We start from the raw sequence: 16,499 nt of genomic DNA on the forward strand, positions 1-16,499 counted from the left end.
TGACCTCAAGACCTTACAGACCAAACAGGGAAAGAATGAAAAATACAGCTGTATTCCTTCCTTCAGCATCTCTGCTACCTTAACACATGGCAAAGCACATTCAGGGTTTCAAAGCTAAACACGACAGATAACCCTAGTGACAGCAGGGAATACAAAGAGAAAGCAAATGAACAACTCTATTTACCTCGCACACCAAAATCAAAAGTTCACTTGGACTACCTCTTTCTCCCTTTTTTGGAGGGCAGCTCAGTAAAGTATCTTTGGCTACGAACAGTAAGATCACCGATCAAAGTTAAAGCCCCAGTAAGCTATCGGATTTGACCTCACTGGAGTTGTTCAAACAACCCTTCATAACCAAAGCAATACTTTTGTTGTTTTTTTTTTTCCTTTCCAATTAAATTATACTGAGTGCTAAGCAGTAAATACCACATCACTGAAAGTGACAGACTGCTATTACATTTAATAGAGTGCTTTTTTTTTTCTTTTTTTTTTTTTTTCCCCAGTATTTAAACAAAATGCACAAATTGAAAGACAACACGGCTTTGGCAGGCTCATCGCCCCTCTGCATTTGGGAACAGCGTGCTGCTGAGCTCTGCGAACCAGTTGTCACTGCTGCTGACACAGACCTTTAGGAAAAAAAAAACTTCTGAAAAGCTTCGAATCATCTTTTAGCTAACTAGTCCTTACCACATGGATGGCTTGTAGCACATCTGAAAACCAGCATTAACAACTTGACACCTATATACATAGCTGTTCTCTAGGTAAAACAGAGTTCAATAAAATTTAATGATGTGTTGTGACCTAGGAATTTTCCCTCATAATCTGTAATACAATACAGGCTCAAGCATGGCAGTTGCTTCCCCAGCTCTGGGATCTGATCATCCCAGCTCCTGAATCTGAAAAGAACCTGATCAGTTTACACCTGTTAAAAATTGCCATTTAGTTTAAGGGGAACTTCAATCACAATTTCTAATACTGTGGTGGCAACACACATTACAGTAACTCCATCAGCCACATTTCTTAGGTGGGGAAAAGTGGTCAAGAAGATAAAGAAATGAGGATTATGTAGTTAAAGCCTTTCCTCCCACGCCTTAGAATACAAATTTAATACTTACTGTATTTGATGAAACTAGAATTACCCAAAGGTTTTGCTCAAACTAAAATGACGGTGTGCTACTTCCTCAGAAGATCCTGTCCCGTTTCCCTAAAACAATCTGTCTCAAATCAATTGTTGTCATCTCTGTTTGGTAGGCAGAGGAGAAACGTGAAAAAAAATATCCAAAACAAAACATGGCTGTATCTTAAAATAACTTGAAACTATCGTATTTTCAATAGCTGCTGAAACTCATTATGATCTGAATTTCTCAGCACCTATCTTCCTGTAACAAAGCTGTCAAAATAGTGCTTTCCTGTTTGCTCGTTACCCCTTATAATATTCTACGTGGTTTGAAAACAATCACTTTGGGACTTCGCTATTCTCTGAAACAGTGTTGTAGGTGGCAGTTTGAGTTCAGGCTATTCTGTGGTTTTCCTTTGAAGAAACTTAATGCTATATATGCACTATTTGCATTCCTTTGAATGACTGTACAGGAATGCATAACCTGCAAGAGCAGCGTCGCATCCTGTCCCTCCAGCACTGTATTTAAAAAAGCATGGACACTAGCCCCCCAAAGGAACAGCACGGCTTTGAGAATTTGTAGGGGATTTTCATCTAGTTAATGGGACAAATGCTCAGAAAACCATCCACAGAATGAGCACAATCCTTTTCAGAGGTCACCAAGGGCTAACATTTCATCTAACTAAATTAGTTATGGTAGTGAAATACCAATAACTGGGGGGACAAAAGCACCACTGTTTTGCACTTACCGTCCAAAATTAAGGAAATCATTAAAAAGTAAGACAAAATTATTTAACAAACACTGACTGGGTGCAACAAAAATTTAAACGTGCAGAGAAGAAAAGACAAAGAATATAGATTGGTTAGAAATCTTTAAGGGGAGTTGAGAGTTATTTAATGAGTTGATGAAGTGCATTATAGAAAGTTATAAAGAGACTTTCCATTTATTCTGACCAAGTGAAATATTAGAGACTCAGCTAACAAAAAGTCCTGCAAGGTGTGCAGGAACTCTGAATGCACTAAAATCAGCATCAGTTAAAGTTAAATGCAATCTCACCGCACAACAATACGCTGCAACGTACACTGAAACAGCTTCACAAAGCCTCTGCAGAACAGGCATTCATCAAATTACCAAAAAGAAAACAATACAAATGTGATCCTAATTGTTCACAAGACACCAAATGCTAAAATTCATGTTTGATCTACATAGTACATGGCTACAAAGTAATTAAACATATTCATGTAAGTGCTATTGTCTTACATGATAAGGAACTAATTTTTAATCTTTTTCCCTCATATAAAAAGGGAGTAATTTGCAGAGCAAAAGGGTCACACATTGTAGCAACATGTTCTTTTACAGTTCCTGTTGCACTGTCTTGCCAGAAGTCAAGCTAACGGAATACCGGGAGAAACTTAAACATGAACAGGGATATTAAGTGAGCTCCAAGTATTCGAAGTTATTGGAAACTGATCTCCTCCTTATTAATACAATTCCCCATGATGTACAAAAAGATATCTCCATGTTCCAGAATGCAAACAGAGTTTTAATCTTTAATTATATTCTCAACCTCAACTCTTCTGGAGAGAAGTGGAGATGTGGGCCCGAGGATTATTTCTTTATTACATTATCATCTCGGTGGTATTTAATGAATATTGATACTTAATACAGCTTTGCCAGTAGGGGGAAAGAAGAATTTTAGAACTGCACAGAGAACTTCTGATGACTTTTCTCAAAAAGACAGAAAGACAGCCACACATTTTGCTCTTTCACTCTCAAATACTTTTAAGAACAGGCCCACCTGTTAGCTTACAGCTCCCAGTGCTCACTGAGAGTGCTGTACCAACACTTGCATGTAAAACAACCCCATTTCCCACAGCTTACATACTGGTGTCACGCTTAACTGGTGTTTCAGAGTCCTGGTTTCAGAGTATGAATTACTGGCTGAGATTTCAGACCTCTAACGCAGCAAGGTCAGCTGAGACCAATGTAATTTAAACATACGGTCTTAGAAGCAGACTTTAAACATATGGTCTTAAGAACAACAACGACAACAAGCATCTCTTGGCTTAAGCAAGCTCTGAATTATCCATAGTATGATCTGCCTAGTCTGTAATGAAACTCCTGAACCTAGGAAGTAATTAGATGCTGTTTATAAAACAAAGTACTGAAAAAAAACCCTTTTCCTTCAAAAATTCTTGGCAAAGGGCTCATCTGGATTTTTCTTAATGTAGAAATGATAATTTACACAAGTTCCAAATAATTTATTTTGGCACATCTAACGACTGGGTATATAGCTTATATACAGACAAATACCTTTCAGTTAACTGTTTAAGCCAGTCGTTTTTCTGAATGCTACATTACTGACTATTTTAGTTACATTTCTTCCTCACCTGATGTGTCTCGAAAAAGGCTCTTAAAAAATACAACAGACTCTTGTAATGACACCTGTACAGCAGAATCATTAAATCTGATAGGGCATTAATACCATGAAAAATCAAGGCTTCTGACAATACTAGTATCGAACCAAGCTATAATAAACACAGTTTGGTATATGTGTAAGTTTATTTTCCACATCCAGATGAACACGTATCTGCTGAGACAGTAAATAAGCTCCTAAAGGAGACTGCTCACTGAAGAGCATCTTCTGGTAAAGTCGCTACAAAGCACAGAAGCAAGTATGAACTTCCTTTTGACAAAAGATTTCTTATTAATCCAGCCACTCACACAACCAGAAAGATGGAAGAAGTCAGTGCTTAAGACTCTGCATTCTGTGGATACACAATGCGGGAACTGAATTTTGTTATATGGCACCTAGAGACTATACAAAAATGGTATTATACCACTAAAAAACCAACCCTCCTGAGTCCCTACCCAGCACTCTATCCTCAAGTCCTTATTCCCTTCTAAAAGAAAAATTATCTTCATAGCTTTTTGTTGCTCATTTATCTACAACAGTATTATGGGCAGCATGTTTTCTTTTTAAAAAAAATGAAAAGTAATTTTGCTGGTCTGCTTCTAGCAATACAGTTTAAATTCACAAAGATTTTTACTCAATCTATTAAAATGTTTTCACTGTCAAGTTAGAAAATCCATCAGAGCACACGAGATTTACAAGACAAGTTGAAGTGCCCTAAAACAAAAAACTGGACTCATTTTTACTCAAGCCTCTCTATCCACTGAGCTTGAAGTTGTCAAACAAGAAGCAGACTTGCAATTGTTTATTGTTTATAGTGTCCTTATTTCTGCAAAACTACAAATGTCACAACAAATGACCCTAGGAGGCACCATAAAGGGCAAGAGTCTCAGTAATTATAGTGGTGAGCAAGTTCTTGTTTCGGCAACTTTCTTGCGGGCAGAGAAGACAGATGATTAATTTGGGAACACCGAGAAAGCCCCATGCCACAGAGCTATCAGAGTCCCAGGGTTTTCAGCTGAGACCCCTAAAAATTCCCATTAATACTGACTCTCCTGTGTGTGCCAACAAATACAACTGCAAGAGCACAAAGCCAACGTCCTGCGCTTCCTCTTTTCTCTCTTCCTCCTCACCTGGCAGTGGTTCGCCGCTGTCATTTCTCAGCAGCACGGTACCACAGCAGAGCCTGCCAGGCTCTCGGCAGGGTGGCAGCTGGCAGGGACACGTGCTGGCAGGGACCTGCGTGGGCTCGCTGCTCCCGGCCCTCCCAGACTGCTTAGGGCACAGTGCTCAGCTCCTGCAGGGGCTGGGGAGCCGACATCACCAGCAGGAATTTGCTTTTCCGACACTAACTGTAGAATAATACAAGATTAATTAACTGCATCAACGAATATATTTCAAGGGGGATAAAAAAAATCCTAAGCCTAAGAATCTTTTTCTTTTTAAATAAATAAAATAAAGCAAACCCACTCCACCCCCACCTCAGACCCCCCCCAAAAAATAAGCCATGCTGGCTTCCCGAAGTGTTGCATGTATACGCTCTCCTAGTCACTTGGAAGGAGCTGACAGCTTTCAGCACTTCAGCACACGCTTCTGTACCAGAAGGAAGGAAGCAGCAGCCAGATGAGAAGCATGTGAGGGAACGCATCTATTAGCAAGTACAGGGAGATGTCTTGTTAATAGAAGACAGAAGGAGGGACAAAGCAAGAAGAGAAAGCAGCCAGCAGTTAGTCACTTTCTCATGCAGATACACTTGGCTAGAAATGCGGTACGTACCAAGCCAGTATTCGGCACTTTCAGAGCCAGTGGAAACCAATACTGAAAAGCAAACACGAACACCAAAAGGCCTCTTTTCAAAACTGAGATACAGCAAAATCAGGTGAGAGATGCCACCTGACGTGCTAAGTTGCCTGTTTCAATCCAGCACCCTTAGAAGCCCTCAGATAATGAAAACAGTGAGAAAATGGAAATTTTACTGAGAGAAGTCACATAGGACAGAGACCTTCAATTTTTAAAAAATATCTTCTTATTCAAAATTGCTGCTGCTGTTACAGATACCTATTAGTGATAACGTAGAGCTTCTCACTCCCAAATCAGAGTATATCAAAAGACGGCCTAAGACTGGCAAGGGACAAATGAGCAGGACTACCAAGCGTCAGCTGGGCAATTGGCAAAACCTCTTCTCCAGCTCCTTCTGCAAGCAGAAGAAATTGTTTAGCATGTAAGACAGGCTGGAGCTTTTTATTTCATATATATTTTTAAAAGATATTTTGAGAGGAAAGGAGAAGAAAAAGAAGATAAAGGAGAGAAACTAAGGGCTCAATGAACAATGAGTTGACACAACAAAAAACTCAAGTTTTGCATCACCACTCTTCCAAGACAGACCACTTGGCAAGACTCAGCATGTGGGATAAAACTCAAGTCTCACCACAGCAACAGAGACCAAAGATATGGTTAACAAGATAACTGCTCAGTTTGCATCGCCATTAGAATTAAACAGGTATGAATACAAATAGCAAAAGTTACCTATGCAGTTTCTTCAAGAAACAGGAAAAAGAATAAAAACTTCAGTAGCTTGCTCTCTGATGTGACTAAAATTAGATATCAAAGCATACATATCCAGAATCAGCATCGAAATAGAAAGTTTTTAGAATATACTTTGTCCAAAGCATTATTTGTAACCTCCTGAGCAAGAGTGTTTCCTGCATTTCTTTACTGACTGAAAAGGATTACTGCAGTGCTGCTATTTCCTCCATTCCTAAAATGACGTCTTGGTACATAGCCAGTTTTCTCTACTTATGTTTAAGAAAAGCTCTAGGTAATATAGTTGTTCTGAACAACATTTAATATATGCTTGACTCATAGCACATTGTTACTCAGCCTGAAGACTTGTCACTGAACTTTATTTTATTAGCATAAATCAAAGCAAAAAGAGAAAAAAAAATAGTTACCCCTTTCTTGCCTAATCAATAAAGCTTTAAAAAATAAAATAAAATTCCTGAATTGCCACGGGAAAATTTGCATTGAAGTCAGAGAAGTCCACCTTTTTCCTTAAGATGCCCTTTCAAGGAGACACATAGTTCTGTACCTGCATGTTTTCTTCTTTTGCATTTTAAAGAGAATGAAGAAAAGAATATCACAGAATTATTCATCATTATTTGCATGAAACTATAGCAAAATCAAGATGTTAAAATCCCATTTGCCATATCTTTTTTTTTTTTTTTTTAAGAACACTTTTCATAAGTCTATTTTCATAAGTCTTTTCATAATTTGCCTCTGCCTTGTGTTAGAGGCATGGTATTGAGCTCAACAGCTATATGATTTGACTTAATATAACTATTTTTCTCTTTTAGGACACATCAAGATAGCAAGTAAGAACAAAAACAGAAAGGTCAAAGAAGTCAGAGAACAAGAAACCAGGGATAGATAAAGGGTTCAGCTCAGAACAAACGTATTTTCACTGTGAATAATGCTGGAAGTGGTAATAATACACTAAGATATAATTCAAAGACTGGCCAAATTTTAGTTACTGTGTTCAAATTTAATTCTATCTCCAAATTGCAGATAAATGCAGCGTTGAATGAAAAGGAAAAAACCACCTGCAGATAAAAAGACATGCAATACTTTTCAATTCATATACCGCACACCCCATATTAAGATTTATACAGCTGCAACTCTTCAGCTGTGTTTTGTTGTTGTTTGTTCATGACATAGAATATACAGGTACAGACTTTTATATGCAAAAATGTAAGCCAGCTCTTCCTCCCTCATTATAGGTACTGCTAGTAACTGGGGAAGCCATGATAAACACAGTTTTTTTTTAAGGCCTCTGAATAAAACCTGTGACAATTGGTATCACAGTGCTCTAGTTTATAGACTTCAATCAGAGAAATTTTATGCGCAAAACTTGACTCCCCAACAAAGAAAGCAACTATTGAACCAGAGTTTGTCACATTACCCCACTGTTCTTCCACAAATACAACAGAAAAAGCATCTGTTTCTCAAAGCTGTGGTTCTGCTACAGCTGCCCTTCTAACCATTCCTGTTTGACTGATGTATTGGTAAAGCGACAGAACATTTTACGGATTCCTGAATTAGCAATTCTTTAAAGTTAATATACAAGGGGAGGGTTCTGCTTACTGTGATCTGTTACCATTTCATATAAAGAAAAAAAGCCTAAACTCCTTTTGATTCCTTTATCAACTTCACCCTGCGGACTCCAGTGACAAGGACTTTTATTATTATAACCAAGTTTTTAGTAGCAGAGTTTAGACATCAGTGACTCCTGTTCTGTGAAAAAACACGCAGCTTCCACTAACTACAAAGATGCTCAGTACAATGAATAATTGCTTAGCACTTCATTTTCTACATAATAATCATTTTCTTATATGTAACTAAATATTTTAAGCAGTTTATTAATTTTTTAAGTTTAGTTGTGGACATCTCTGTGGTTTTGGCATCAGTACACAGACCGCCTAAAGTGTTGATACTCTATGTCCTCAAACAGTTTCTAAGTGTCCTCATAATTGCTTGTCACCTGTAAAAGAGGTTTAGATCCAATGCAAAATTAACATATGGTGAACAGATGGACTCAGAACAGACATTTGTCAAGAAAGTACTCACACCAAAGACTTTTTGGCTTCAGCCTTTTAGGACCTTCAGAAAAGTGCTACTTGAAGCTCCAAGTCATACTAATCAAGGGAACATCATTCCTCAATGACAATCTCGTGTTGTAAAAACTTATATGCCCTGTTGTGAAGAAGAATCCTCACAACTTTTCTGTTGCCAGAGTGCCTCCAAAAGTAGAAGAAACAAAATATTGTTTCCATAGGGTACCCCATCCACCCATCAGGAAACAAAAATGCAAGCACAAAGTTCTCGTTATTATGGATTTTTTAATAAAATAATTACAATAAAAAGTTAAAAATAACCCCACCCCACCACGGAAGCTCTTCAAAATAGCCCATTACTTACTGAGGGGGTAAGACGAGAGTTGTCGGCTGGGCTTTCGGTCTGCGTTTTGCAGATACTCCCATCTGGTTGGCTGACCGTTTCAAAGACTGCTGATTCAGAAGGCCAGATGCTAGCCCTGCATGGTACTGCAACTGGATAATAATAATAAAAAAAGAAAAACATTAACATATACACCACTGCAGCACTCTGTGTCAGACCTCTACAATCTGTACTACTTTATTAAAATTACAGCCGGCAAACTAATGTATGCTATTTCATGTATTGCTTGGATAGAAGATGATATGAACAAAAGCATATAAAAACAGCCTGTTGTAAAATAGATATTACAAGGAAATCATGCCATAGGGAAAATAAGATGATGAATCAAAGACTTTCTCAAGTCCTAACTCTCCTGAAGCTTGGACTTGCTTTTAAATGTTAAGACAGCTCCTCCTCTCAGGGGATCAAGCATCCAAACTATCTGAAGGAAGGTAAGAGGAAGAAAGGTTTGACCCTTTCACTGTATAAACATTTTTTTTTAATAACATTCATTTTTGTCTTAAACAAAAATAGATAACATTCACAAAAAAGTTTCTGCCCTCTAAAGAAAAACCTAGCCTTTGAAATATCTACTCGCACATTTCACTAGCATCGCAGCAGAAAGATTCACGTTCAGTAGCTTTCTCCTCTAACCTTTTATTTTAATTGCCAATAAAAAAAAAAACAAATTTATGAAGGACATACGTGAATCGACAAGTTTTGGAGCACATTCTCACTGCTCAGATCTAAGAACAGCCACAACGCTGCATCTGTCCTGCAACCAGCTTCAAGTCAACAAGTTTCAAGTTCACCTCTGCGCGCTTTCAGCTCCCCGTTTCGAGCAGGAAGGTGGGCGCAGAAGCTCACGATGCAGTGCCAGACAAATGCAATCCCTTTTATCCCTCCGGGCCCTGCATCATTGCTTTCAGTCAATTGTCCATAGACTTGTTCTGAAGAAGGTGAACTGTTTAACACCGATCCCATGATCCTCGTATGAAAAAAGGTACAGATAGGAAAGTGTGACTTACAAACGTTCAGAAAATGAAGTGGTCGTAGGCAAAGCTGTTCGGCGGGGTACTGACTGATAACGAGGGAAACAGAGCTTGGTAAAGCGATCTACGTGAAAATGGGCATTAAAATGAGCGAGGGTATCCAGTGAGTCAATCTGTCCCAAATATCAATGTTTGGGGCAACCCAAAGGCTTTCTTTCTACCAGGCCCCTGGCTTAGGTGGCTGCTTTGTCATGCAGTTTAAGCCGTGGCAGGGCAAGAGGACGCGCAGCGTGGCTAACGGGAAGAGAACGGCACTCAGCAGCCGAGGGGAGGGCTATTTTATCGCCCTAACAACTCATCTTAGGCCAATGAATTTTGCTCCAATTTGCTTTTCTCCTACAGATTTCTGGAATGAAGAAAATCAATGAGAGCAATGGACAGCACATGTTTGAAAGGCGATGTTTCAAAGTGTCAAGGGCTTAGTTTTCAATCTTCACCACCGGAATTTGCAGCGAGTGCAATACGCAGGGAGTTAGAGGGAAAGACAGCTCTGGCAGAAGGCCCCTCCGACTCCACAACATGCCCTTCCCTTCATTTCTTGCATCTTATTACAGCGGCGCCCCTTCAGCCATCTTGTGCTGGTGACACCACCCCGTTACGTCCTCTGCTCAGAACGACATTGACAGGTACTTCAAGTAAATAACATCGTTTGGTCACTTGCTCAAACACAGACGTAATCACAGGTGCTAATCACAGATGAATTTTAAATGTAACCTTTGAGAAACATTTCCTAACCTCCTGGCTAGCCTGACATTTCGCGGTCAGGCACGAGAAAAATAGGAATTAAAAATAAATATATTCTACAAAACAATTCCGTCCTTGAAGGCTGACCCCTAGTGATTAAGCCATTTTTATTAATTATAAGTATTTATACATAATCTACCTTTGCTTCCAAGAATGCAGATCCAACTGTCAAAATCTATAAAGGGCCCATTAAATATTTACCGAACCAGCTTTATAATGGGAGAAAAGGTCAAAGTTAATAAAACTGACAGGCAGCTTCTGTCCAGCTTGATTTATACATTATTAAAGCATCACATGCTGTACTGCACTGAAGGCATTTCTTTTTGGGGGCAGAGGGGTGTTAACTGAAAAGATTGGGAAATTCTTTATTAATCGTTTGTTCTGGTGAGCAGAAACAAGGCTGAAAGCAGTGCCAAAGCAGCACCGGTAGTATCAAAAACACCGCCAGGAGATTCAATGGTATGATGCAGAATGAAATGAACAACCCATTCTGTGCATTTTTCCTCCTGAAAAATAAATACCCTTTTCTGCCAGCATTGCCCATGACAGTAAATCTCAGCTAAAATCCTAACGGTCCCCTCAAAATATTTGCTTACCGACAAGAGAAGGCTATTTCCAAACAGGCTATCTTCGCTCAGGGAACCCACACAAAACGCGCTGTCAGAAGATTTTATGGGTACTGAAAGGCTCATATAGGTACAAGGGAGGCCAAGATGAGCTCAGGGCACACAAACCCTCTGAGGTTATCCAAAACCTGCTTTTGACTTTTCCAACCCTAATGACTCTATGACTACTGTGCTCATTTAAACCAGCAGGATGTTAAACAGCAATAGCTTTATCCATAAAATGGCTAAATATACACTGAACGCCAGTACTGGTGCAGCACTAGGTGTAGGTGTATTGTCAGTCGTTTCTTTATCAGCCACTGAAGAAGCCCCAGCACTCGGAGGCAAGCATCCGCATCCTTCAGCCCTGGGGAATTCCAAGTGGTTTACACAATGCTGAACTCTTCACTTCCTTATGAAATACTCTAAAGTTTCACCAAGATTGATCCCCCGCCCCATACATGCAGATGAAACATAAAATCTATTTCAGAAGACTCAGAAATAAAACAACAAAAAAATCAATTTATAGCAGTTAGCAGCTAAGATATACACCAGTGCCAACTCGTACAGTTTCATGAGCTGATATTTTTCTTAAAACCGTGGTTTCAGAGATGTGTGAATTCCACATTTTAAAAATCAAAAGAGACTCTCATTCTCAAGAACATCAGAAAACTACTGAAAATAATACTTTAATATATATTTACCTGAAGGTAAATAAAACAGAAGTTGGATTATTTTTCATTATTTTTGAGATTCACTTTTTTTTTTTTTCCTAATCACAGAATATCTGGGAACATGACCTGTATTTTCAGGAAGAAAAGATTATCACTAATGTTTTACAGGTGCCATAATTCACATTTTCACAGTGTTTGAGTATATGAAAACTACATTCATATATTAACAGATCTCGATCTTCCTTACAAAGTCAAATCCATCACAACAAAGACAGCACTTAGGAGTCACTTTTCTCGCAGTTGAAATTCTAGGAGGGCAATTTCTTCATTCCCATAACGTGTCTTTCGCTTTAGTATGAACTACTTTAAAAAAAAGAAGGTTTATTAGTGAATTACAGAGTGGATTTAATTCCATAAGCATTAATATTTTTTAAAAGTTAATCACATAGGATCTTCTACCTATTCTATCCTGGTGATTTTTTCCTTACCAGAACCAAGGCAATCCACTCCCTAAAACCACCAAAACAGAACAGAACCTCTCCGTTCCCCCAGAAGATCCCACTACCTTGTACAGATGATCTTTCAGGTTTGGAGTAGACAGGGAATTCTGCTAAGCCTACCTGCCAAGGGGCTCAAACCACAACACATTTGGGTCCCTTCATTCAACACGTATGTACATCATCTGGACAGATTACAGGGTGGCCCACAGGATTACCCTACAGTGTATGTCATGAAGCTACATACGTGTACACAGTGCTAATTCAAAACTTTTTAAATTAAAGCTTCATCATCAGAATTATGCTTGGTCTAAAGATCTTTTGCTTACATAATTTATGGGTTGGAGATGTTGTCTGCGCTGACTGCTGACCAAACAAGTCATTACACTCCACTTAACTTACAAGGCCACGTAAAGCTGCAGAAATTAGGGGGTGGGGTGGGGAAATAATCACTTGGAGCATTTACAGTTGATCATCTCAATTCTCAGTTGCACATTAAATTTACATATTACCATTATTCAAAGCTTTTTAAGCATCAGTTGGTTTGCTTAAAAAAAGTGAAATCAGAAGGATGACTTTTGTTTGTGCTCACATCACCCCGCAGTGACATGTTTTCCAAAGATTCTTATCTAAATATGTACAGACCACACACACAAACAGAAAGGCATTTTCTCAGGTATAAGTGATGTTAAAAAGGAATTATTTGCTCTTCTTGGAGAAATGGAATTTTACAGATGTGGCTGACATACTTCTTCATCATGGAATTTTATGAGCTCACTACAATACTAACAAATGCATGCACATTTGCTTCCTTTTAAGTTGCACAGTACTTTGCCCCCCATCATTATATTATTTTTCCCTCGTGGCTAACGAGGGATTTGTCTATTACGATAAAACTCTGGTGGTTCTTTTGAAAAGAGCAATAAGCAAGCAAGCAGGACACTCCCACAGTTTCATCTCTGCAAACTAAAGCAGGCAAGTGAGAAATTACACTACCTTAATTGATATTTTTTAAGCTTGTCTCAGATAATGAGGCTGGTTTGGAAATTCTTTTTTTTTCCAAACAACGTTTGATCATTTTAGGATGGCTGAATTCTTAACTTGGCCAGAACAGCATCAATAAACCAAAAGAACAGAGTCTCCAATTTATTTACGTGTTGCTTTTCCTCTTGTTGAACTGGGCTGCAGGCTTTTCAATTATTAGGAAAGCTAGACATTGTGCTTTTGCTCTAGTTTACAACTTAATTAGGATACTTTGTTCTATTTCATTATTTTTTAAAACATTTATTCCCCCAAACACTTTCTAGTTTATGCGATTATTTTAACAAATACCGATCATCCACGATGGGAACAAAGGCTACCCCCATTTCCCTCTTTTTTAAATCCCTGTACAAAAGTCATTCCCTCTTTTCCTGAATTCCCTGATCCAACTAAGCTGTGAAACTAATGAGCTCGCACTTCTGTTAAAAGCCTCTTGCATGCAACTGCTCTTATTTGCATTGCATGGAGATGCACAGTGCCAGTGCCTCCTCTGGCCAGTAACGCAACAGACGCGGAGCATTTTGCGGACATCTACCTACCTACACGTGCCCCTGCACGGGCAAGCTTGCTTCCCCCTTAGGTCTCTCCACCCGAGGCTCAGGAATTGGAAAAGAACTTGTGACATGCATTTACATGATGCAATAGTAGGAAAAGCTTCGATACCTTTCACCGTTTTAATGCCTTGTCTTCCCTGTATCTTTTATTTCTTTGTCTTTGGATTCATACTTTCGCTAACAGCACTGTTTTAATTAGTGTCAGATTTCAGCCCATTGTGTTCATCCCATATTGTTCTTCCAAAAACATTGAAGTTCTGCTGATGAATGACTGCATCAATGTTCCCTCGTTCCAATACTGCTTGCAAGTCTTTGGCTTTTTACCATGCCGAGAGCGCAAATTTGGCACTTTCTTGAAGAAATTGGTCAAAACTTCAGCATCTGCATCCTCGCTGCCAATAAAATCAGCTGCACTGTTCCAAGTCTCTGCAAAAGCCACTCCTCCCCCTCAGGTTTGATCTTTTTAAAAAGTGTTTTGGCATACATTTAATACCTACATCAGTAACATATTCAAGTTTTTTGAATAACGTCAACACAAAAGGACATTGCGCAGCCAAAGGCTCCGAGGTTCAAAGGGATCTTGAATTTAAAACGGACACCGCGAGAGTAATCATAATTTAGGGCTGCATACAACCTTATTTACCTCTTCAGAAGAATTATTTCAAGCTTAAGATGCTTGTAAACGAGTGTTCTGAAGGCTTTGAAAATAAGTATTTCCTGAAATATAACTAAATGGAAATAAACTGGCATTTCATTGGATATGTAACTACAACCCAGACATGTAAAAGCGTCACAAAAAGCAGAATAAAATTATTATACTGCATCCTGCATGTAAACGACACAACAAAACCTCATTCATCATCAAACAGTATTTGCAAGTAACCCTGAGTTCAAGGACAGTAGCTGGTACAGCGGTGGTCAAGCCCACTACTACGGACATGGGGTCACTCTGATACATTCACATCTATTCACACCTGTGTGTTCGCTTCATGGATTTCATTAAAGTCTAAAGATCCAAGGAAATGCACTTGACCAATAAATATTTGACGGAAAACCTAAATTCTTGACAACAAGACTTGCATAGGGCAAATAATCTGTAGCAGGAAGAAGTCATCATTAAAACTCAGGACTGAACAAGGACACAATTTGTATCTGCCCCAGTGCTGCTGTGATTCCTTAAAAAACCACCAGAACTTTGAACTGAAGACACTGCTCTCATGCTAAACTTATTATCTTCTAAAGCCCTACACTAAATCTTTGGTGTCAGGGGCTCAGGTGGCAGCTATGTCAGTATAAAGCTTATGCAAATCTAACCAGTCCAAAGTGCACAATGAGGCAAAGGGAAGAAAGACAGTCCAAGAACACAAGAGGGACATCTGTTAGTAGATGGAGCAATGCAGCAGAAATGACCCTGCACTAGCACCACTCATGTATTTTTACCTAATACACTGAATTTAATTATTTTAACTACTGTTAAGTGCCTTTCCTTAGCTTTGGTCACTCGCACAATAATTAAAATGCACAATTTATTTATTCTAGCAAACCCCCATTCCGAGTATCAGCCTACAGCTGTCAGCCTAGCCATGTTTTGTTCTTCCAGCAGGCTGAAACCTGGCTTCATGCGGTCTCTCGTGGCCTTCCTGAGGAAGTTGTGCTCGAAGAGCCGAACTCCAGCTTACAGTTCATCCTGACACAGGTATGCCACAGGCAGATGGATGCGCTCTGCAAAGCTGCGCCAGATGTTACCGCTCACTTCTACTGCAGATTATCACACTTCCACAGCAGCAGAAGGGGTTGTGTGAATACTCTTTAAGCTGTTCTGGCTGAACTTGCCGAAGCAGGAGATAATTCTTGCTTACATGGTTACTTTGGCTAATACATTAAAGCAGAAAAGAAGAGAAGAAAAAAAAAAGCCACCTCGCCTCTTGATTTTTTTTGCTCAGTTTTCTTGTTCATTCTTTGCACTCCAAACACGAACTTGTCTTTCCTTACATCTAGTAGGCATCACGACGCGATGTTGCTGGGAAGCCAATTTCCTGCCAGCTAGCAAGGACAACTAATAAAAATTTTAAGCAACAGTTAAGATTCAGAACAGCGTATGCAGCCTCTTTCCCTGTATGAACACTCCTGCTATAGCTTTAGAGTATTTGTGACCAGTTTAATTTATACTCTTTTCAAGGCAGCAGAAGCTAACCCACAGAAAGCATTCAGACAAAAGAACAACCAGTCCGGGTCACTGTCATATGCAGTTAAAGATAATTGAGATTCCCACCCCATCCCTTCTAACGTTTTCCCCCTTTATAACATCACAGTCAACCCAGAATAGAAACGTCTAGAATCTTACTGGAGATGACCACAACTAAGGCATTTGCAAGCAGAACGTTGAAATGAAATGGCCAACAAAATCTGAAACTGTTTTGCCATGGAGTAGTTAAAAGTGAGTTTTTCTGTCAAGTTTTCTGTGTTCAAAAATGAACGGTACATATTTGAATCCTGGTTTTCAACCTCACATTGACTCCTGGGTGATGCAGCAATTCCGGTGATCACCAGCAGCAGAGCGCTCCTCCTCCTGGAGAGCCTGGAGCAAATTTTCTCCAGCTAAAACAATATCACCATTAGCCAGTACCTGTAAACTTCCTTTAATTCTTCACAGTAGCCATTTATGGCTACATAGAATTGAGCAAAATTAACATTCTGCATTTAATTAAACACTGACAAGAAGCTGGATAACCATAAACCTGCAGTCCTTGTCATTTGCACTCGAGGTAAGGAAATCTTACTCCCCAGCACTAGACATCAAAATGAATTT

The 16,499-nt window shown here is 39.1% G+C and overlaps 1 protein-coding gene across 1 annotated transcript in view; it reads right to left on the bottom strand.

Annotated features, from left to right (window-relative positions):
• Positions 1–16,499, bottom strand: part of MED27 (mediator complex subunit 27) — a 93,080-nt gene that overhangs the window by 50,518 nt on the left and 26,063 nt on the right. Inside the window, exon 3 of the mRNA XM_035341771.1 lies at positions 8,506–8,636. Within this exon, the coding sequence (XP_035197662.1) occupies positions 8,506–8,636 (131 nt within the window). The remainder of the gene's footprint in view (positions 1–8,505; positions 8,637–16,499) is intronic.

This window comes from Oxyura jamaicensis, chromosome 17 (assembly GCF_011077185.1).
Source record: "Oxyura jamaicensis isolate SHBP4307 breed ruddy duck chromosome 17, BPBGC_Ojam_1.0, whole genome shotgun sequence".
Taxonomy (NCBI): Eukaryota; Metazoa; Chordata; class Aves; order Anseriformes; family Anatidae; genus Oxyura; species Oxyura jamaicensis.